The following is a 24,617-nucleotide window of genomic DNA, read 5'->3' on the forward strand; positions in this document are numbered from 1 at the left end:
CTTCCTTAGTGCTGCTCAAACAGTCCAACTGTGTCCAAACACTCACTGTGATTTCAACTTGTCTGGTGAAAGGTCTTCGGAGAATGTACAAGAAAGACTCTAAGGGTTAAGGAGAAGGAGGTGTTTCCAATGGTCTGGAGTGACCCAGATCAGTAAGTGGGCCCTGGCTAGGTGGGGGCTGAACGAACTCCCTAGAGGAGAATGGGATAACGTGATAACAAGTTGGAAAAGCTAACACACGTTATGTAAATGGAAGAGACTGTTAGGATGCGAACAGCCTGCTTGTTACTTCAGCCTCATACCCACCACACAGTCACATATCTATTTGTTCATTCACTCCTTTATTTATTAACACATTCAACAAATATTGGATGACAATAACAACAACAATGACATCTGGCATTTCCACGATGCTTTATTTACAAAGTACTTTCATGGGCCTTATCTCACTTGAGCCTGACAGCAAGCCTATGGTGTAGGTACTACAGGTGTTAGGTAGCCCTAGTTTACAGACAAGGACACGGAGGCTCAGGATAGCAAAATGACGTATACACAGCTAACAATGTCTGAAGCGGAATTCTAACTTAGTCCAGCATTCTATCCCGTTAGGCAACTGTACTGACAGCCACAGGAAGTATTTGTTAAGCTCCTACTATGTGCACAGTAAACATTTGTTAAGTACCTACTGTGTGCACCCTTGATACACCAACAATCTATTGAACTTCTCAAACTAACTTTCCCCTCATCAAAGCATGTTCTTCTTCCTCTCCTCTGCCTCATGGGAGCCTCTCCTTCCAGGTGTAACCCAATCACCACCTTCTACACTTTTCCAGATTACCCTAATTCCTAATGTCTTTCTTCCCTAATTACATAATATTTTTGCTGTGTTTAGTTGTTTTTTAGTAATGTCCAACTCTTCATGACCCCATTTGGGATTTTCTTAGCAAAGATACTGGAGCAGTTTGCCATTTCCTTCTCCAGCTCATTTTTACAGACGAGGAAATTGAGGCAAATGAGATTAAGTGACTTGCCCAGGGTCACACAGCTAATAAGTGCCTGAGGAGAAATGTGAACTCAGGTCCTCCTAACTCCAGGCCCTGTGCTGTATCCACCCACCACCTGGCTGTCTCACCTAGCATCTAGTGACATTTATTTTGTGTTCATTTTTGCATAAACCTACATACATGCTATCTCTCTGACAGAATATAAATTCTTTGAGAACAAGAATTGTTTTATTCTGTATTTCTATATCCCTAGTACAGTGCTTTGGACACACAGTGCTTAATAAATGCTTGCTGATTGATGGAAATGTAAAGACAAAAAAAAGGAAAGAAAAACACAACCAATCTTGGCTCTGGAGAAGAACTAAGAAAATTCATTTCCATTCCCTCTTTGCAGAGGTGGCAGACTATGGGTATGTATTACTGCATACGATCAGGCATAATTAATTGTCGCTCGGCATTGCTGAACTGCCTTGTTTGTATTTTTAAAATCTTGGCTACAGGGAATGGCTCATTGAGCAAGACATGAGAGAAGGCTATAATAATCATAATAATAGTAATGATGATAGCTAGCATTTATATGGCTGGCCTGCAAAGTGCTTTTCATAAATATTATCTCATTTGATCTTTACAACTACCCTGGGAGGTAGATGCTATTACTATCCCTGTTTTACAGATGAGGAAACTGAGGCAGACATAAAGTCACACAGCTCTTAAGTATGTGTGGCTGAATATGAATGCAAGTATTCAGGACTTTGGATTCTGTGCTCTCTCCATTGCCCCCACCTAGGCACCTTTATTCAGAAATAAAGATGATATTAAAAAATAAAAGATTATCAATCAAAAGGATTTTTATAAATAACTTAAGAAAATAAAGTTTGGTAAGGCACAGACCCTGCCCTCAGGCAGCTCACATTAAAACACTAACACAGATATTTAATATATGATTAGTACATTGAGAACTACAAAACAAAGTTCTAGGGGAAATTAGAAGGGGAAGATTACTAGCAAAAAGGGAGATCCAGAAAGACTTCCTAAAGAAGCGGTATATGTATTGGGCTTTCAAGGATGGAAGGATTGGTAGGAATCCAACAGGGTTTCTGAGTCAGAGGAGGGGGCCAGAAAAAAACTGGGCAAAGGACATTCCAGGGTCCTTTTTCAAACATAGCATAAGCACCTCTGCAGACATAAGCCTTTACTCCCATATGCTGCCAAACCTCTTTTCCCCTGTGTTTTTCCCCCTTTCTCTTCCCAGCTCCATTCAACCACCTCCTATCAAGCCCTTGCAATTTATTGTTATTATTATTATTTTTAATGATCTGACCTTTTCACTCCAGATGGCTCCCTCTGCCTGCCTCTGATCTCTTCCGTTAGAAGGAAACCGAGTGGCAGCTCTACATCTGCTGGGCCATTGTTCCCAGTGCTAAAGCATACAGGCTGAGACCAAATTAAAAAGCTGTTGCACGAGAACCTTGATAACCCACTTGGGTAATTGACATTATGAGCAAGTTAGAATGGCAAAGCAGTTATTTCCAATTGACATTAAGTGGGAACTTATTTAGTGTCAAACCATATTTAGCAGGGCCCATTTGGCACTGATGCCCATACAAAATGGCTCAGTCTGAAGCTTGGGGCTAGTAACAGAGATGGGCCTCTGTTGGCTTGGCTCTTGGCCTTCTGGCATCCTCAGAACACCGACCCCCAAGCCCTCCACTGTTACCATGATGAGACATTGCCCCTTCCTGCTCAAAGGTGATCATTAATGAAAAAGAGATGGCGATCCCTCTGAGGATGCCCTCTTACTACTCGCGTACACCTCTCCAGCATGTTCCTGACACTCCAACCAGGCCAGTCTCTTCATTGTCCTACACACAACATACTCATTCCTACCTCTGCACCTGAGATTTCAGGATATGGAAGTAGGAACATGGGGCAACATCAGGGGAAAGCAAGAAGAAGAGGGCCCTAGAACACAAAATGGTGGAGGTGGAAATGGTATTAGAACAGAGGAAGGTCAAGAGGGTTTGTGAGGAAGGGACTTGAGAACACAATGTCAGAATTGGAAGGAGCTTCAGAAATGGGATGAATGTTACAATAATGAGAATAGAACTTGAAGGATTCGAAAACAGAAGGGTCTTAGAACATAGGACATCAGAGCTGGAAGAGGTCTTAGAACACAGAATATTAGAGTTGGGAAGAACTTTAGAAAGGAGAATGAATGGTAGATCTAAAAGGGACTTCAGAAACCATCTCCTTCAACCCTCTCAGTTGACAGAGCAGTATACTAAGTCCAAGAAAAATGACATGATCTATCCAAGAACAAGTCATTGGGAGATCACCACAATGCTTCTCAGTTTCAGTGGGGCACAGAGGGGTGGTAAAAACTGAGGCTGAAAATTCGGGTTGGTGTCAAATCAGGAAGGACCTTGAATACCTGGCTAAAGAGGTGAGATTTTATACAGCAGGCAATGAGGGTTCGGTGATGTAGTAGAAAGATTTGAGTCTTGATGTCAGGAGACCTTGGGCAAATCATTTCCCCATCAGTGGAACTCAGCTGTCTTATCTTTAAAATGGGACAGTAGGGCTAGATCAGAGGACTGTCTTTTACCCGTCTTTGTATCTCTGGTGCTTAGCACAGTGCCTGGCACAGAGCAGGCTATTCAGGCTAATTGCTAGCCAGTGCTATTGAGGGTCGGGGGAAAGGGAGGTGGCATTCCCAGGAATCAAACACCTTTCCCTTCATCTTGAGAATGTCCCTAGATCATCATAACCTTCTTCATCCTCTACCCCATTCTGGTGTGGCAGACAGAATGCTGAACTTGGAGACAACTCTGGCTTCAAATTCCAGCCCTCACCACCTGCATGACTGTAGTCATTTCCTCGTTCTGGGCCTCAGTTTCCTGATCTGCAAAAAAAGCTCAGCACAACTTAGGCACCAGAGAGATGCTGTGCCAAAAATCAGTTCTTTCAGAGGCATCATAGAGCTAGAGATCATTGAGTCTATATACACACACACACACACACACACACACACACACACACACAAACACACACACACTCCATTTTAAAGATGCACAAAGTGAGACCCAGAGAGGTTAAGTGACTTGCCCAGGGTCACACAGCCAATAAGTGTCGCAGGCAGGATTCAAACTCAGGTCTTCCTGACTCCATGTCCAACCCTATCCATTACACCAAGCTGCTTCCTATCTCCTTCTCACTTAGAAGCATATTAAACTCTAACCACATCACACGTTCAGGATAGGGAGCATGCATGCATGAAGAACAGAACAAAAAAAAAAAAGAAAAGAAATAAAAAGAAATAAAATCCTATACTCAGAAATGTCTTTAACATGTTTTATTTCTAACAGGTTTATACTATTCCACCCCAACCCTCCCCCCTCCTTCTCCTCCCCAATAACCAGGCACTGCAGATAAAAACAAACTAACAAAATAAAAGAAACAAATTATTCCAGCCCCAGGGGGACTCACGCATTCAAATAAGATTTCAAATGAATTTCCTTCCATTAAAACTTTTGCTGCAGCAGAACAGCATAAAGATAAGGCAGTGGAGCATCTTCAGAGGAAATGGAAAGGAGATGGGAATGAGTTGGCCCGCATCGGTCACCAGGCTCTCCACTACGCTCTAAGCACCCTTTCATCCAGCCTATCTGGGGAAAACCTAAAGGAGTCTTTAAAGCTAGCATGCAAACAGAGCCTGAGTACTGGCCTGGGGCAACTAGAACTGAGCCAGCTTGGGGAAGGGGGAAGGATTTCTCCCAAAGAAGGCAATCAGTGATATGGGCCTGGGGGGATCTGCCCTGCCTGGGTAAGCCAAGGCCACCTCCCAGAGATCTGGTACCCTGGCTTTGCGGAAGATAAGCCGCTGTGCTTTCCAACGTCCCGGGACCCCCCACAATAGGAGGGGAAACCTCAAAGTCTAGCTCTGCCCCTTTCTCAAGCAGCCCTTCTGCATCCTCAAGGGTCTGGGCCCAAAAGGAGAATCACCCGGGGGCAGGATTGGCAGAAGTGGGCCAAGCACATGAACCCCAAGGAGATTAAAGATGGCGAGCAAGGCCATATTTCTGGGGATAACACGGAGCTGGAGACAAAGGAAGTGTCTGTCGATGGGGAAATCAATGGCTAAACAAAATGTGGCATATGAACATAATGGGATATTACTGCACTGTATGAAACAATAAATATGAAGAAATCAGAGAAGACACACGGACCAAGGCCAAGTAAACGAACAAGACCAGGAAAACAATTTACAGTGATGAAAGTTTAAATTGAAAGAACAATAACAAAAGCAAACAGAATATTGGGTGATTATAAGGACCAAGACCAGCCCCATAGACAAGATGGAAAAATGGAACTCTCCCTTCTCTGCAGAAGTGGGGGACTATGGGTACAGAATAATGCATGTGATGGTGAATTTTTCTAAGCTGCTGTTTTCTCTTTCTTTATAAAAAACACAGAATGGCTCTCTGGGAAGGGCTGGAAAGAGAGATATATTTGGAAATGAAAATGATATTAAATCAATAAAAAAATTTAAAACAAACAAAATGAGGTAGACCAAACAGTATTTTCTACTCTGTAAAATGAAAAAGATGAACTGACTGGTTTCTAAAGTTGATTTAACATCTCTGACAGTCTGTGTTTTAAGGTCCTTCTCCCAGCTCCAGCATTCTCTGTCCTGAGGCCCCTTCCAGCGCTCACACTCCATGTTTTAGGGCCCCTTTTCAGTATATGTCTCTGAGACTATTCTGGTCTGATGGAAAGAACATTGGATCTGGAGTCACAAGACTTGGCTTTGGCTCCCAGCCCAGCTATTAATAAATACCCACAACCTCCTTGCACGTCCATCCAACCATCTACCTTGCCAGCTTTACCATTTTGTCATCTTTCGGCCACCCTGTCCAGCCCTCACTCTCTACCCTTACCTCTGGGCTGCGTCATCCAATCAATACAACCATTACCTCTGGAAAGGGCTTGTCCTCATGGCCATGGCCTCATGGATCACCTCACCCTCCCAGTGACCACACAGACCAAATTTCCCTTCACCAACCACTAATCTTCTGTAAGCATCCATCCAAACTGACTTTCTTGAAATTCCTTGGACACGATGTTCTATCTCCCATCTCCAAGCCTTTGCGATGGCTGTCCACCATGCTCGGAATGGACTCCCTTCTCAACTCTTCCTCTTAGAATTCCTTGTTTTGCTTCAAAACTCAGTTCAAGCATCATGCTTTATGTGAAACCTTTCCTGATCCCCTTAGCTGTTAGTGTCCCTCACACACACACACACATACACACACACACACAAATACCTTGTATCTATCTTGCATATATCTATGAATGCACACAGCAGAATACAAGCTTCTTGAGCACAGGGACCATTACACTTTCTATGGCACCTAGTAGGTACCTCAATCCTTGTCATTTGATTGGCTCAACTTTTCTCAGCAAGCTACACCATCTTCTCCCAGCCCAGCCCACTCCTTACAGTCTCTTTCCCACTTGGAGTACTCACGGAGCCCAATTTTGGCCAAGTGCAGACGGTTCACCCAGGAGATCTTGCTCAGGGGGTTGGGTGTGATAAAAACCACCATGAAGCTGATGGGCCGGCCAGACCTGGCAGGGAGAGAGAGAGCAAGGGAGATGTGATCAGGTCCCTTTCTTCCTTCAAGGCACTGAGTGAGATCTCTTCCCTTTTGAGATCACCTTGACCTTTTATATTTTCTCTCTTCCTCTGAAGATGGTGACATAAGGCAGTGAGTATGGCAAGTGTCATTCTTGTTGCAGACTGAGTCCCCCGGGTATAAGACAGCTTTTCAAAATGTGCAGGAGAGGGGCAGCTAGGTGGCACAGTGGATAGAGCACCGGCCCTGGATTCAGGAGGACCCGAGTTCAAATCCGGCCTCAGACACATAATGCTTACTAGCTGTGTGACCCTGGGCAAGTCGTTTAACCCCATTGCCTAGCCAAAAAAAAATAAAAAAACAAAAACCTACAGCAAAATGTGCAGGAGGGTTGTGACTGGGCCTCAGGTTCCTTATCTATCAAATTAACCCATTGAAGAGGTGGGCAGACTAAGACCTAGAAAACTTCAACTTGTTTCTTTCTTTTTTTTCCATTTAATAGTATTTTTTTCCAATTACATGTAAAGATAGTTTTCAACATTCATTTTTATTATAAGATTTTGAGTTTCAAATTTTTCTCCCTTCTTCCCTCTCTCCCCAAGACAGCAAGCAATCTGATACATGTACTCATATTAAATGTATTTATGCATTAGTCATGTTGTGAAAGAAGAATCAGAACAAAAGGGAGAAACCACGAGAAAAAAAACTAAAAAAAACAAAAGTGAAAATAATATTCTTAAATCTGCATTCAGATTCCATAGTTCTTTCTCTGGATATGGATAGTATTTTCCATCATGAGTCTTTTGGAATTGTCTTGAATCACTGTACTGCTGAGAAGAGCTAAGTGTCTCAAAGTTGGTCATTGCACAATGTTGCTGATACTATGTACAATGTTCTCCTGGTTCTGCTCACCTCACTTTGCATCAGTTCATGTAAGTCTTTCCAGGTTTTTCTGAAGTCCACCCACTCATCATTTCTTATAGAACAATAGTATTCCATCACACTCATATGCCACAACTTGTTCAGTCATTCCCCAATTGACGGGCATTCCCTCAATTTCCAATTCTTTGCCACTTCAACTCATTTCAACAGGCATTTTTAAAATGCCAATTGTTTATAAGACGATAGGAAAAATGGTATGGTAAAAGGGCAACCAGCCTTGGAGTCAGAAAAATCAAATGTCAAGTCTTGCCTCTGAAACATACCAGCTCTGTGACCGTGAGCAAGTCACTAAACCTCTCATTGCCCCATCGGGCCCAAAGAAATGATATGACATTACTCATATCTCCCCCTCCCAAGACAGTAAGTTAGAGATGAGTTATTGTTCTTCCCCTGTGGAGGGAAATTCCACACTGGGAGTTCTTCACACTCATGAAATCAGGAGTCTAGATTCCCTTTCCCCCAAAAAAGAAAAATATAGAAGGCCCTTCATGCCAGGTACTGAAAATACAAAGACAAACTGGAAACTGTCCCTATCATCAAGGAATTGATATCCTCCTGGAATAATAATGCATTGTATAGAGCTCCTTAGTGTTGGCAAAGTGCATTTATATCCATTATCATATTTGAACCTCCCTAAGAGGAAAACACTGGAGGTTTTATTGCCTCCATTTTACAGATGAGGAAATTGATTTTAAGTGATAATTAATAATGTCAGAGGCAGAATTTGAACTCAGGTCTTCCCAAGTTTAGCACTCTATCAACATGGCGCCATGCTAGGTAAGTTGCCTCACATCACTTCTCAGGTAATAGAAGAACTAGAACCTGGGTCCCCTGATTTCCAATCCTATATACTCTCTCCACCACATCAGGGGCATGGGCTATGCTTAGCCTTCAGCCCCACCTCCTTCCCCCATGCTTCTAATCCCTCACTTGATACTTCTTAATATTAAATTTCAACCCCATGCTTCTAATCCATCACTTAATACCTCTTAATAAAGGGCCCACACTACCCCAGAACCTAACCTGTAGTCAAGTACATCTTTCTGCAGGGCTGACTTTTAAAAGATGCCAGGAGAACATGTGTGCCCACTTCACTGAAAATCAACATAGCATCCAATGGTCAAACGATATGAACAAACAAGAAAAAGAATTATAAACTATTAGCAGTCATATGAAAGATGGCTCTGAATCACTGTAATGAGAGAAATTCAAATAAAAACAGCCATGAGGCTTCACTTCACATGCAGAAAGTTGGCAAAGATGACAAAAGATAGGAACGGTCAGTGTTGGACGGATTGTGGAAAGACAGGCAGGGCATTGGTGTATCTGGGAATTGTTCCAACCATGCTTGAAGGCAATTTGGAATTAAGCTAAGAAAGTGAGTAAAATATCTACACCCTCTGAGCCAGAAAAATTCTACTGCTAGTCAACAAGACCCCAAAGAAATCATTGATCAAAAGAAAGGCCCTGTATACACCAGAATATTTACAGAAGCACTTTTTGTACTAGAAAAGAACTGATGCCCATTGACTGGGGAAATGGCTAAACAAGTTGTAGAACATGAATGTAACACAAATACTATTGAACAGTAATTATAAAAATGGGGAATATGGAAAAGTATAGGGAGACTTACATGAACTGATACAAGTGAAATAAAATCAGAAAACAACATAAATCATGACCATAACAATGTAAATGGAAATAGCAACAATAAAACAATCAAAACTGAAGTCTGTGAAATCAAAATGAATTAGCTTGGTCACAAAGAAGAGCTATAAGAAGGCACCTTCCTTCCTTCTTTGCAGAGGTGGAGGACTGTGGTTATCGAATTCTGCATATAAAGTCAGACGTAGTTAGCTTTGCTCACTTAGGTTCTCATTGGTATAAAAGGCAACTCTCTTGGAGAGAGAGGGATAGACTGGAAATGTAATGATCTAAAAACCAAAGATATCAATAAAATTATTTTTAAATGAAAGATATGAATAAAAAAAATTTTTTTAAAAAGAAAGTTGACATAATGTGGTGGAAAGACCATTGAACCAGAGAAAATGAGTTCAAATCTCAGTCTGATACTCACTAGCTGTGTGACCCTGAGCAAACTGGTTAGTTATTCTCTCTGAAGCTCAGTTTCCTCATATGAAAAAATGGAGCTAATCCAATTACCCCAGAAAGATCAAAGAAAGAAGGAAAGTATCCATAGGTACAAAACTTCTTATAGTGATATGTTTTGTTGGGGCAAAGACTAAAAGTCATATGGGTGCCCATCAATCAAGAAATGGCTGAACAAACTGTGGCATACGAATGTGATGGAATATTATTGCATCATAAGAGAGGAAAAATGGGAGGGATTCAGACATACCAGGAGGATTTGTATGAACTGATACAAAGGGAAGTAAGCAGAGCCAGAAGAAAAACTGATACAATGATTACCATGATGTAAAGGAAGCCAACTGTGAAAGTAACTCTGACCAGCACAGTGAACCAGCATGACTCTAAAAGACGGATACTGAAGCATATTTCCCACTGAAACTTGGATCAGTTCATATAAGTCCTCCTATACTTTTCCATATTCTCCATTTTCATCTCTTACTGTGCAGTTGTATTTATATGTTCTACAACTGGTTTAACTATTTCCCCAATCTGTGGCAGCAAAGTAATAGGTCAGAATGGGACTTTTCTGACACGACCAATGGGTAAATTTGTTTTCCACAACTAAACTTAGATGTTACAAAGGAGGGATGTCATTTGTGTTGGGAGGAAGGGCAATTTGGGGGAATGATGATACCAATAATTCAGTAAAGGAAAAAGAGTGTCTACAATTCATTAAAAATGAACAAAAGAGGGAAGATACAGACAAGCAATGAGCAATGTTGGAACTTCCACACTGAATGTGAAATATGAAAACATAAATGGTAAATAACAGTTCACAATGCATACGATTCTCTTAATGTATTGAAGTGTTTGCGTTTATTGATGATTGTTAAATTCAGTTTTTAAGGGCAGCTAGGTGGTGTAGTGGATACAGCACCAGCCCTGAAGTCAGGAGTACGTGAGTTCAAATCTAGCCTCAGACCAAACACTTGACCCTGGGCTGTGTGACCCTGGGCAAGTCACTTAACCCCAATAGCCTAAAAAAAAAAAAGGGTCATTCTAAATTCAGTTTTTAAAAAATGGAGCATCATGGGGTGGTTGTGAGAAAAGCTTGAGGGCGCTCTAGAAATGTGAGCTATTTTTCCTCAGGATGCTGCAGAGAAAAGGATGTCTCCCAAATGCCTCCTTCCCTCTTCCCAGTCCATGTTGCCTCCATCCCTAGAAACCCCCCAGGATGCTGCCCCAAGGTGAAGTCCAGTCAGATGCAAAAGCCAGGCCTGATCTATTGATAAATGCTTAATTGCAGTGTATTTACTTTGTGTGTATTGGAATATACCTTGTATAACTACTTTGTAGATACCCTGTAGGTATATCTGAGTACATGCTGTTTCCCCCAGCTGAATGTAGTAAGCTTCATGAGGGCAGACACTTTTATTTTTGCCTCCGTATCTCCAGCAACTAGCAGAGTGCTTTGCACAAAGTGGGTGCTTAATAAATGCTTGTTGGACAAATGAATTAAAAATAAACCTTGGCTAAATGGAAGGAAATTGGAAACCATTTTCCCTCTCAAACCCTTTACTCACTTGTCTGGCTTTCCAGGGAGCAGGAGACGGAGACGACACTTATTAGCAGAGTGGATTTCCTCTTCCTTCACCCGCATCAGCCTTTGTAGGGCAAGGCACCAATCTTGAGCCACTGTCATGTTCAAATTCTGTGTGCGAGAGAAAGAAAACAAGAGTATGGAAAGGGTACATAGTGGTTACCCAGTGGGGGTTGATTAAGTCACTGCTAAATCTGTCTGCCTTCCTAAAACCCACAATGGTCCCATCCCATCCTGGATTGCTCCCACTGTGGAGGTGAAGGTGGGAAAGAAAGGAATCACAGGAGTTTCCACTTTTAGCAGAACAACATGGCACTGGGATATAATCTCTGACCCTTGACTTTATTATATAGCTTTATTATATATATGTATATATACATACATATATTTTATTATATATCAAAAAGCCCTGATGTTATAGAGGAGGAGGTGAAGTTAAAGAATTCTGGCTTGAATGGAATGAAAGAGGAAGCCAAGTCTCCTGAGCCCAAGTCAAACTTCCTCCCGGCTGAAGAAGAACTTTGTGATTGGCCCGGTTCTAAGGGCACTATTGATGAGACACTGCTTGCTGGGAGGCAAGTTCACTGACACCAGCTCTCTTCACTCTGAGACTACCCTCTATTTACAACAAGGGTATGTATCTATTTTGCATGCTTTCTCCCCCACTAAAATGTGAGCTCCTCAGGGAACGAGACCATGTTTTTGCCTTTCTTTGTATCACCAGCACTTAGCACTATGCTTGGCACTCCATATGGCTTAACAAATGCTTATTGACTGAATGACTGACTTCCTGACAGCTAGGTGGGACGGCGGATGGAATATAGGACTTGTAGTAAGGGAGACCTGAGCCGACTCTACCCACTCAAATACTAGCTGTAGCTAGTCACTTCAGTTCAGTTTCCTTATTTGTAAAACGAGGACAATAAAAGAGGAGCAGACAGGGTGGTTATGAGAATGAATGAGATAATATATGTAAGGAGCTACAGAAATGGTAGACGATGATGATGATGATGACCACAACTGTCCAGCCAGAGCAATGTCCCAAGAATGGACCACATAAAGGAACGATCTCTTTTCTGGGGAGTTTGCAATGTCTGGGATGCTTCACCACAATAACGCCTTGCCCTACCCTGGAAGCTTCACATCAGATTTCCAGGTAGATATGAGGTTGGCTGCCAACACTATCACTCTAGACAGCCCCAAAATACCTCCAAGAGAATGGACACATAGCCCCTAACCCAGAGTCAGCACTGGCTCCCGCTGAATCCCAACCCGTTACCGAGCAAGGATAACGAACGCTTTTGCTGAGCTGTCTGACGTTCAGGCCCCTGGAACTTTGCCCAAGGGGCGCTCAGTACCTGATAGGTGCCATGGAGGGTGCTGATGAGCAGGGTGATCTGCTCAACCACCGCTAGGTCCTTCTGCAAATCCTGTAGCTCCTGGAAGAGGCGAGGGGGCCCAAGGTACACCTTGTCTGGGAGAGAAAAGACAGAAAACTCAGGCACGGGCCAGGATGAGGAGGGTAGGAAAAAAGCAAAATAATTCACTCGTTCGCCTTGCACAGATGGACGCCCAGATGAACTAGTGTAAACAGCTTGCTGAGCAACGGCACGGCAGGGGACAGCCCAAAGTGTGTCTACACTCTTTGACCAGACATCTACCAATGTGGCTTTCCCATAGATACTTTGGGCGAGCGGCAAAATGAGAAAAAGAAGGATTTGTGGAGCTTCCCCTAAGATCGGAGGCAGTCTGTGGAAGCCGTGAGATTTGCTGGGCCACAGATATTAGCACTGCCCGGGGAGTCAAGAGCACATCATCTCAGTAGTGTCCCTGCCACGAACGCGGCCTATGTGCCCAGCTGTGTGATCTGGGGTCACCGCTTCCCTCTCAGGCCAAGCTTGCTCATCTGTAAAGTGATCTGTAAAATGAGAATCATAAATGATAGGCTAACAGTAGAGACAATCTTCGAGGTAATCCAGTCCAACCCCCTCATTTTACAGATGATGAAACTGAGGCCCAGATACAGAAAGTGACTTGTCCATGCTCAAACATGTCATAAGTAGCAGAGTCAGGATTCAAATCCAGGTCTTTGGAGTTCAAATCCAGTGCTTGCTTCCCTGTCCTATCTCCCTGAAAGTGTCATTGTGATATGCTTGAAAGAACACTGGTTCTGAGGATCCGGGTTCAAATCCCACTTCTGACTCATGGTACTTGTATGACCTCTGGCAAGCCACTTAGCTTTCCTGTGCCTCAGTTTCCTCTTCTATACAATGATGGCATTGGATCAGATGGCCTTCAGGCTCTTTTCTATGGCAGTTAAGTAGTGCAGTGGATAGAGCCCAGGCTTAGAGTCAAGAAGACCTGAGTTAAATCCAGCCTCAGGCATTTATTAACTATGTGACCCAGGCAAATCACTTAACCCTGTTTGCCTCAGTTCTCTCATCCCTAAAATAAGCTGGAAAAGGAAATGACAAACCACTCTAGTATCTTTGCCAAGAAAACCCCAAATGATGTCACAAAGAGTTGGACATGAATGAAAACAACTGAACAACTAGATCTAAATCTAACATTCTATAATTGGAAACATTCAGTGAAGTAATGATTGTGAAAGCATGACACAGTGAACATGCATAAGAAATTACATACATGTGTATATAATCATGTTTACATATATTTATATAATTTGGTCAGAGCCCTTGATTTTATTGTTAGAGTAAGGTACTCCCGGTATGAAAAGAACCCCCACCAATGCAGATCTGCCACTGCTCCAGAGCTTAGTCTTAGAGACATGACTGAGCCATTGAAAGGTTGTCATTCAAGGTCACACTGCCAGTATGCATCAGAGATGGGACTCATCAGTAGGTCTTCCATTAGGCTGCACTGCCTCTCCAAACATTCACAGTAACCATCACCTTCATCTTCATCATCCTTGTCAACAGCCTCTAAAATTCTGGAGGGATTCCTTGGGGGAAGCTTTCTCAGTATAGGAAAAAAAGACCACTTGTGTGTTGAGGGGGGAGGGCCTCTATGTATGGATGAGATGGAGAAGATGTTCAGGGAGATGGGTTGATGATAAGGAGGGTCTCTAATGAGCAGCACCTAAGTGGGTGGGAAGAGCCATGGGCCAAGAAGCTTCTATGAAGGGAGGCATCTGATGAAGGGAAGGAGAAACAGAAGGAGGGAAGAGGTGGGAGGAGGAGACCTCAGGAGCAGCTTCTCTGAAGAGTGATGCACGAAAAGGAGTCCAAGCATGTTCCACTCCATCGATCCAGTTGCTCTATTAATTAGAAAGGGGGCCAGGGAGAGAGATAATTCCCCAAAGGGGCCCCTCTGGTCACGTGCCCATCCCAGTCTGCCTTACAGAGAACACACGTGGTGCAAGTGCTCCCTCCACACTTCCTGAATGGTTCTGCCAGGGCAGGCAGAGAGAGACAAGCCCCCACCTACTACCTCCTCCCAGATCTAGCTGTTCCCCTACAGCTGGCAGGCACAGGGAAGCAAATCTGGGCCTCTTCAGCCCGAGGATGGTGTGGTACTGGGCTAAGCACCCCACCACAGACCCCAGGGACCCTCCCTAGAAAGAGAAGATACCTCCCATCCATGCCATCTGACAGCCCTACACTGAGGGGGCCCAGAGCAGCCTGCTTGAAACAGCCAGGGTCATACAGATGGTCTGGCCACCCAGGAGAAGGAGAAAAAGCCTTGGAAAAAAGGCTTCAGACTCCTGGGTCTGTCCTGAATTATGCTAGATAAGACATTTTCATTTTCTGGTCCTCAGTTTCCTCCTCTGTAAACTGGGGATGATAATTCCTATCCTGCTAAGCTCAAAAGGGGTTGCTATTGGGATCAAAGAAGAGAATGTTCCCATGTAGAGAATCACATTCCAAGGTTCAATGATTCTATTGGGGGAGAGAGGGTTGTTTTGTTTTTTAAACTAGGCACTGGTAGAAAGAACTCTCGGTGATAAAATTCCTTCCACCGAAGCAGGCTGGCATCTGTTTTTCAATTTCTCATCTCAGAGTTGCCCGGGAGAGGTTAAGGGACTTACCCAGGGTCACACGGCCAACGTGTATCAGGGGAAGGACTTGAACCTGCAACCTCGCCCCAGCTCTGGGGCCAGCTGTCTATCTACTATGCCATGACCCTACAAAGGGATATTAGATTTTGTACCTCCCTCTCCCCTCCCCTCTCAAAAAAAGCATCGGGGCTGGTGAGCTGAGTGTGCACTGAGACTCATTCAATCACTTATTGTTCTCACAGGGCAATTATGAAGACAATAATAATGATAACAATATTAATGAGAGCTGCTTCACACCTCTGCAGACAATTCACAGACACCTAACACAAAGGCTCGCAAAGCCCTTTACAGATATTATTTTATCTGATCCGCAGACAACTTTGTGAAGTAGGTACTATTATTACTCCCACTTTACAGATGAGGAAACTGAGGCTGGGGCAATGGAGTGACTCACCTAGGGCCACAAGGCCAGTGTATGAAGCAGGATTCAAACTCAGGTCTTCCTGACTCCAAGTCCAGAGCTCTATCCACTGACCCACCTAGCTGCAACATAGGGCGGCCAATGGAGAACTAGCCTCCAACCAGGCCATAAAAATAATAACAACCCACATTCTTGAAGCATTTGATAGTGGACAGAACATAGTCATTGCAAGAACCCCAGGACAAGGGACTGCAAGTATTGTAATCAATTCAACAAATACATATTAAGCACCTACTACGTGCCAGGTTCTGACTATGGTCCTCCGTGGGAATTAAAGGCAAAATTAAAGGAGTTTTTGCCCCCAAAAAGCACCTATTCTCTGAGGGGCTAGAAGTGGGAAGGGTACAACATGTATACAAGTGAGTATAAACACCAGGTAACCTGAGGAGGAAGAGAGTATCAAAAGTGCTTGGGGAAGGCTTCGAGGAGGAGGTGACCCCCTGCGCTGAACCCCGAAGGGAGCTAAGGATTCTGAGGGGGAAAAGGTTTGTCCAAATGCACTGGCCCACGAGAGATAATGCTGAGCTCAGGGAACAGCCAGCGCCCACCCTGGCCAGAAGGTAGGATGCGTAAATAGGGAGTGATAGAGAAAAGCCTGAAAGCTTAGCCCCAAGCCAGTTTGCAGACGGCCACTGGGAGGTTTCGGTTTAATCCTCCAGGCAACAGAGAACAGTTCAAAGCTTTGGAGGAGGGTGACGTGGTCAATGTTTGCCTTAGAAGCATTAATCTGGCAGTTACAGAACACGGATTGGGGAGAGGAGTTAAAGGAGGCAAGGAGACCAATTAGGAGCCATTACAAGAGTCCACAGGAAAGGCGATGGATAGAAGGGGACAGATTCCAGAGAGGCTGTCGGTGCAGAATCAGCAAGGCGTGCGTGTGAACGGACGCAGAGCAAAGGGAAACAATGAGGAGTGAATTTCATACAAAGACGAGCAATGCTGCCAAGACACAGAGCTGGGAAAGAATCCTGATGGATAGGATGGCCGGCCACGATTCCGGAGCAGCAATGAAGACACAGCTACCCTCCTCCCAGACGGATGCAGACATGATGGACCCCGCACGCAGAAGGACACATACGCTTTCGGATACAGCCAACATGGGAATTATTTGCTCAACTGTGCAAATTTGTTACCAAGCTTTGGCTTTTCTTTTTCTTTTTCTTTTACCATTTGAGGAGAAATCAGTGAAAATGAGGGGCAGCTAGGTGGCACAATGGATATAGCCCCAGTCAAGAAGACCTGAGTTCAAATCCTCAGACCCTTCCTAGCTGTGTGACCCTGGGCAAGTCACTTAACCCTTAGTCTTGCCTCATCTATAAAATGAGCTGGAGAAGGAAATGGCGAACCACTCTAGTATCTCTGCCAAGAAAACTCTAAATGGGGTCACGGAGAGTCAGACATGACTGAAACGATAGTACAACAACAATAAATTAAAATTAAAGTGTGCTTATTTTTGAAAATTTGAATTTTTTAAAAAGACATGACGTGATTGAGCACATATAACATATATCAAATTGCTTGCTATCTTAGGGAGAAGGGAAGGAGAAAATTTGGAACTCAAAATTTGATTAAAAATGAATGTTAAAAATTGTCTTTACATGTAATCAGAAAAAAATACTATTTAAAAGGAATAAAAAACATGACAATTGATGTGATACAGAGCTGAGGAAGAGGGAAAAATCCAAAATGACTATGAGGCTATAAGCTTGGGAGACTGGGAAGATGGTGCCAGCTGTGACACTGAGAAGTTTAGAAAGGAAGCAGGTTAAAGAGGAAGGAAGACGAACCCAGTTTGGGGACCTAGTGTGCCTTTGAGATGCTATTAGAATGTTCAGCTGAAAGGTCTAGGAGGCAGCTGCTAAACATGAATTCAGCAGAGAGATTTGTTTGGTGATTTTATTTATGTATGTGAGTATAAATAACATATATATGTACATAGATTTTATTTATATGCGTGTATATATAAATTATATATAATTATGTATATGTAACAATTATATACAAAGTGTACATGTATGTATATACACATATACACATGTGTATATATTTATGTAAAAGAGAGGGAAAGAGAGAAAAGGGAAAGGAGAGAGATAAATGAGGGAGAGAGAGAAAGAGAAAGAGAGAGGGAGGAGAGGAGAGATTTGGGAATTAAAACACGGAGATGATAACTGAGCTTAAAGGAGTTGATTACATCACCAAGGAAGTATATCTAAAGAAAAGAGACTAGGCCCCAGGAGAGTGTCTTGGAGGACACCTGCACAGGGAGTGAGAGAGATAGATGGATGATGGCATAAGCAAAGAGAATTGAGAAGAAGCAGTCAGAGAGGTAGGAGGAAAACCAGGTTCCCAAAAGGAAAAGGAGGTCAAAAGCTAAGTAAAGATCAGAGGATGAGGATTGGATTTGGCTGTTAATAGATCCTAGGTAACCTTAGAGGTGAAAAATAAGCAACTCAGAGAGTTGAGCCTGCATTTCTATCTCGTTCTCTTTTCTCTGCCAGAAATTCTGGAAGATGGTGGTGAGAGGGCGATACCTTGGAATTGGGTTGGGGATGGAGATGGGGAAGGGGGAAGGAAAAAGATGAGACACTCACTGTGGGCCTGGCTGGCGGGAGAAGACTTTTTGGCTCCAGCATTCTGAATGACGACATTGTCCTTATCATAGGTGCCACCTTCCTGGCCCACTTCCGCCACCTGTACCTGGGGTAGGGCTGTGTTCCATTTCACCACGTATTTAGGGCCCAGGGGGACCAGGCTGCTGATCTCCAGCTGTCCCCTGTGGAAATGAAAGGGAGGATCCCAGTTGTTCACCCATCCCACTCTTGAGACTCCCATCATCCCCGTTTGAGCAGCTCAGCCACAAACCATGCAGCCCCAAATGGCAGCCCCCACACCAAGATTAAACTAAGTCAGAAGCACCAGGCAAGCCCAGCCCCAGCACCAAAACCACACACAAATTCCCGTCTTGGAGAGCCAAGGCTCCCATCCCACCTACCTGTGGTTGACAGGCCTGAGAAAAACAAGAAGGAGGAAGGTAGGTCATTATAAGTACTCTTTTCTAATGTAAGCTAAGAACTGCTCTGGGCAGGACACTAGGGTGGGCCCTGGGGGGTGGGTACAAAAATATTCCATCCTTGTTCCCCATCAGGATTAACCTTTCCCTTCATACTTCACGAAGTACTTTGTTCTTAATTTCAAATATACCAATCAATTACTATGGAGGATTACATCTACGCTGGTGATTTCTTCCCCTACAAAGCTGTTAGCTCTGTGAAGGCAGGTCTTATCTATACTCTGTATCTCCTCCAACTGCACATAGAAACTACACCTTAATAAGTCTGTTGAATTAATAGATGAGGGAATAATAATAATAATAACAGTAATAGCAGCTAGGATTTATATAGTACCTTAAGGTCTTCAAAGAGCTTTACAAATATCAGTTCATTTTATCTTAATGAGCCAGGAGGTAGGAGCTATTTTTATCCCCATCTTACAGATGTGGAAACTGAGGCAGACAAGGGAACAAAGGGAAGGGAACAATGTGCCAACACAGCGCCAAGCACATTACAGACATTAGGTTAAATGACTTGCCCGGGGTCACACACCTTTAGTAGGTGCATGGGACAAGAATGAACTCAAACCTTCCGGACTCCTGGTCCAGCTCCTTCTGCATTGAGTTATTTGTCTGCCTTAGAGGAATGACCTTCCTGTATTTCTACTGTGAGTTGCTTATTCATTCATTCATTCATTCATCCATTCATTTAACAAGCCTTTATTAAGTACCCACTAAAAGTCTTGGAGATTGCAAAGACAGAAACAAAAACCAGGCCTTGCCCTCAAGGGGATTACATTCCACTACCCAAACCTGGTACATTGCCACCCCACCTCTTCCCCCTCTCCCCCACCTCGCCTTTACTGCACTTTGGGTCCCTTCTTGAGTCAACTGAATAAATGAGTGAGAAGTGAATATTCATCAGGAGTGATGGCACAAGGGACCCAGAATCACAAAATCCAAAGCCCTACAGCATGATTTAATTCTTTAGATGCTGAAATGACTTGGAAGAGGTTTTGGATTCTCTGTGTTTGATACCGGGAAAGCAAGGCTGTCACAAAAACGTTACTGATGATAGTAGAGAGAGGGGGGACAGCATGGTGCGATGGAGTGAACGGTGCTCTGCAGTCAGAGGAACACAGCTCAAATCCTGGCTTTACCATTTATAACCCTGCTGACCTGAAGGACGTCCCAGACTCTCTGGGCCTCAGGCTCTTTCTCCCTAAAAGGAGAGTGATGGACTCTCTGAGGCCCTTTCAGCTCTAAATTGGACGAGTCCATTCTGGTCCCAGGACTTTCCTTCAAGCGTCTGACCCAAAATTAGGAACCTCCTAAACATGAACATAAGTTATGAAGGTGGGCACCCAGAGGCAAAAGCTTTCAAGCCAAGTAAGCATGTGCTCAGATAAAATCAAGAGATGAGGTCTGGATGAAAGAAAGAGTGTCTGCAGTATCAAAAAGAGATGGTACTGAAGTGGGACAACCAAGGAAGAGGCACTGGAATTGTCATCCCAAGGCCAATCTTCAAAAGCAGAACAAAAAATTATCTTTTCATAGGATTCCAGGATGCCAGGTGAGACTTTAGGACACAAAATGTCAGAATTATAAGAGCACAGAATGTCAGAGCTGGAAAGGTCTTAGAACACAGAACGTCAGAGTCAGGAGGGCCCTTAGAACACAGGATGTCAGAGCTGGGAAGGCCCTTAGAACACAGGGTGTCAGAGCTGGGAGGGGCCTTAGAACACAGGATGTCAGAGCTGGGAGGGACCTTAGAACCCAGGATGTCAGAGTTGGGAGGGGCCTTAAAACACAGGATGTCAGAGCTAGAAGGGACCTTAGAGCACAGAATGTTAGAGCAGGAGGGACATTGGAACACAGGATGTCAGAGCTGGGAGGGTCCTTAGAACCCAGGATGTCAGAGTTGGGAGGGGCCTTAGAACACAGCATGTCAGAGCTAGGAGGGACCTTAGAACACAGGATGTCAGAGCTGGGAGGGCCTTTAAAACACAGGATGTCAGAGCTAGGAGGGACCTTAGAACACAAGATGTCAGAGCTGGGAGGGTCCTTAGAACCCAGGAAGTCAGAGCTGGGAAGGGCCTTAGAACCAAGAATGTCAGAGCTGGGGGGGCCTTAGAACACAGAATGTCAGAGCTAGGAGGGACCTTAGAACCCAGGAGGGCAGGGGGGGGGGGGTCCGGAGAACGGGGGGGGGGGGGGGGGGGGGGGGCCTTAAACACAGAATGTCAGAAGTAGATGGGGTCTTAGAGGTGATCTAGTCTAAGCCTTCATTTTATAGAAGAGGAAACTGAAGACCAGAAAGGTAAAGGGGCTTGCCCAACATCACACACATAGCTAAGGAGTAGAGGTGGGATTCAAACCCAGTACCTCTGACACTAAAAGTGAAATTCTTTCTATTACCCCATGGTTGTGACAGTCACTTGCCAAAAAGCCAGGGATCAGATGCAAGGCCCACTCTGGGATTCTGTAGCATCCTTGAGCTATCGACCAGGGGACCAGAAGTTCCCTGATCAATTACCCCCATAGCTCTGGTCTTAAAGAAGAAAGAATCCTTGCATCTGAATGGTGGTCCCAAGGGACTGGACTAGGGTAAGAAAGGTACACTCCAGATGACCCCTCCTCTCACTCCCTTCCCCTACTTTTACGGGGTAGAACGAAGGTTCTACCACCACAGGGAGGAGCCAACAGGCCACTTACTTGAAGTTGATGTTGGCACACACCAGCATGTCATTGAGCAGGAAAACCTTGCGCTCCTTGGACTTGATAAGCTGCCCACGGTCCCCATACACTGTCTCCGTCAGGGTCTCGCATAGCAATAGCTGCCGCTGGCCCGACGTCAGCAGCTATAAAAAGAACAGAGGACCACAGATCTAAGTCAACACCAGCCTTCAGCCCGGCAGGCACCAGAGGGCAGGTAGTGAGACACTGTAATTCAACACCAAAAGTTCCATCTCATCCTACTCTTGACTCCTAGGCCAACCAACCTGCCATATACTTCCTAGGATGACATTTTTTTCTTTTCTTTTCTTTTCTTTTTTTTTTTTTTTTTTGGCTAGGCAATGGGGTTAAGTGACTTGCCCAGGGTCACACAGCTAGTAAGTGTTATGTGTCTGAGGCCGCATTTGAACTCAGGTCCTCCTGAATCCAGGGCCGGTGCTCTATCCACTGAGCCACCTAGCTGCCCCTAGGATGACATTTTAAATGCTGCGTTTTCATTGGGTCTTGAACCAGCAACCTTTCCGGTACAGGATGAGACAGAACACCCAACTGGCTCTGAAGTCAAAACTCATCTCTGATCACTCATCTCTGATTACTACCTGTATCACTTAACCTCCCTGGGCCTCAGTTTCCTGATCTGTAAAATGAGAGGAAGAGGCGGGTTTGAACAAGCTGGACTCTAAAGTCTTTTCCAGACTTAGATCTGTGATGCTATGGCCAAACGATTACCACTCCTTGGTAACGAACTTTCTTTCCAAACATAGCCAGACTAGTCATCAGAGCACATGCAGTCTGTCACCAGGCCCATAATGGAATCTTTCTCATTTGGTGAAGCCTGTCTGAGCTCACGCTCATCTAAGCTTACCCCTCCAAGAATCCCTAGTCAACTCCTTCATAGAACAGAGCAAAAGGAACATTTAAGTGGAGACTGGTTCTAACACAAGAGCAGGGGAAGTAATACAGCTATCAACCTTAATGGGAGTTGGAGCCCCCATCGGTGTTGATTCCATGTGCTCTATTAGTATTAAGATAAAAATAAAACAATTCACATTCAATAGATGTATTTAACACAAAATGCTTTCTTTCCAAGTAGTGAAAGAAAGAGGGAGCTAGCACAAGGATTCTTATTCTCATTTCACAGATGAAAAAACTGGGGCTTCAGAGACTTGGTTACGCACATATTAAGTGGCAAAGTTGAGACTGGTACTCAGGCTTCATTATGTAAAGTTTAGTGTTCTTTCTACTATGCCATGATGCTGCATGATATGTGCCCCTCACAATAGCTAATGAAGAATTTATTTCCATTATGTGGATGAGCATTATCCAGTGGTGATTCTACTAATTGCTATGTGTGTGACCCTGGACAATTCACTTAACATCTCTGGGTTTGATTCTTCCTCTGAGGGGCTTAGACCAGATAGCCCCTAACATTCCTTCCAGCCCTAAGTCTATGATCCTATAAACTGTGATCTATGATTTATGATTCAAAAACAATAAGAGTAATACATTTATAATCTTATGATTAATAAATGTTTTGACTATCTAATCCTAAAAAAGATGTAGTTCAGTCTCCATCATTGGTCATTAGTGGCCATGACCTTTATCAGGGAAGAAACCCTAAATAACTCACAGAGTCCTAACGAAGATGGAAGAGTAGAGGACAGTCAACACTTTGAAAAAAGATCTAGGGATCTTAGTGGCCCACAAGTTCACTATGGTTCAGAGGATGCCAAACCAAATGCCAGAGGACCAGGGAGGCAATGGTCTGGCTGTGCCCTGCCCTCCTCAGACCACAGGTAGAATACTAGGTTTAGTTCTGAGCATCACATTTTAGGAAGGATATTGATAAGCAAAAAAGTATCTGGTGAAGGGCTTTCAGATCATGCCATCTGAAGATTGGCTGTAGAAATGGGAAATGGAGAAGAGAAACGGGGAGACAGAGACGGAGTGGGCCTTGCAGCTGGGCTGAAAAGATTTTAAACATTTCTGAGCTATTACTTGGAAAAGGTAGAAACCTGGTTCTGCTTGGCCTCGAGGGGCAGAACCAGGACAGAATGGGTAGAACTTGGAAAGAAGGGAAGAGGTGACCAAGTGGTGCAGTGGAAAGAGTGCTGGACTTGGGAGTCAGAAGGACCTGAGTTCAAATCCTGCAGATTCATGTCAAACTAACACTTGTTAGCAGTGTGACCCTGGACAAGTAGCTTAACCTCTTGTCTGTCTCAGTTTCCTCATTTGTAAAATGGTAATAATAACAGCACCTACCTCCCAGGGTGGGTTGGATTGGAGAATGGAGCCATGAACTCCAAATCCTCCATTTAAGGAGAGAGTTCAGCTCAGAACATCACCCCATTTTTCATCTTGCTGTACTACTTTGGGACTTTCCTGCCTTTTCCACTATGCCCCTGTATGAGGTACCTTTCCCAGGAACCCCTTCTCCACTCCTACTTTTCAGCTTCCCTGTAAGTGTTATCATCCCCCCATTAGAGTGTAAGCTCTTTGAGAGCAAGGACTGTCTTTTTTTCATATTTGTATCCCTAGCACTTAGCTCAGTACCTGGCACATAGTAGGCTCTTAACAAATATTTAATGACTGAAATGGTTGTTGTGAGGATCAAATTAGAAAACAGAAAGTGTTTTGCATACCTTAAAACATTATATAAAAGTATTAGCTATGGTAGCTGTTGTTGTTTTTTTTTTTATCATTCTTATTATTATCTGAAAAAATTACCTATTAAGTAGAGGTATGAGAAGACACTGCTTAGGGAGGTCCTGAGCTCCCCCTCCCTCAAAGTCTTCAACCAAAGGCTGGCTGGGATGAGAAGTTATCATGTGCATAGATTAGCATTTACATTCAGGATGCTCTTCAAGGTCCCTCCCAGCTCAGACATGCTATGAATCCATATGGAGGGCCCCAAAAAAACAATGACCAAAGAAAGTCCCTTAGGCTTTTGGCAACCACCCTTCCCCCTATGCTGCTCCCCGATGGAAAAAAAATCCCCCAAATTAAAACAGGATATTTCACAAACATTCCTCTCTGGGGTCCTGAATGGGCACATTGTGA

The 24,617-nt window shown here is 43.9% G+C and overlaps 1 protein-coding gene across 1 annotated transcript in view; it reads right to left on the reverse strand.

Annotated features, from left to right (window-relative positions):
• Nucleotides 1–24,617, reverse strand: part of LOC114028523 (rho guanine nucleotide exchange factor 10-like protein) — a 101,278-nt gene that overhangs the window by 66,277 nt on the left and 10,384 nt on the right. Inside the window, exons 6-11 of the mRNA XM_027842792.1 lie at nucleotides 21,537–21,682; nucleotides 18,765–18,779; nucleotides 18,364–18,545; nucleotides 12,632–12,747; nucleotides 11,257–11,384; nucleotides 6,532–6,632 (exon numbers count right to left, since the gene is read on the reverse strand). Of these exons, the coding sequence (XP_027698593.1) occupies nucleotides 6,532–6,632; nucleotides 11,257–11,384; nucleotides 12,632–12,747; nucleotides 18,364–18,545; nucleotides 18,765–18,779; nucleotides 21,537–21,682 (688 nt within the window). The remainder of the gene's footprint in view (nucleotides 1–6,531; nucleotides 6,633–11,256; nucleotides 11,385–12,631; nucleotides 12,748–18,363; nucleotides 18,546–18,764; nucleotides 18,780–21,536; nucleotides 21,683–24,617) is intronic.

The sequence above is a fragment of the Vombatus ursinus genome, unplaced genomic scaffold, assembly GCF_900497805.2.
Source record: "Vombatus ursinus unplaced genomic scaffold, bare-nosed wombat genome assembly UNPS02014884.1, whole genome shotgun sequence".
NCBI classification, from domain to species: Eukaryota; Metazoa; Chordata; class Mammalia; order Diprotodontia; family Vombatidae; genus Vombatus; species Vombatus ursinus.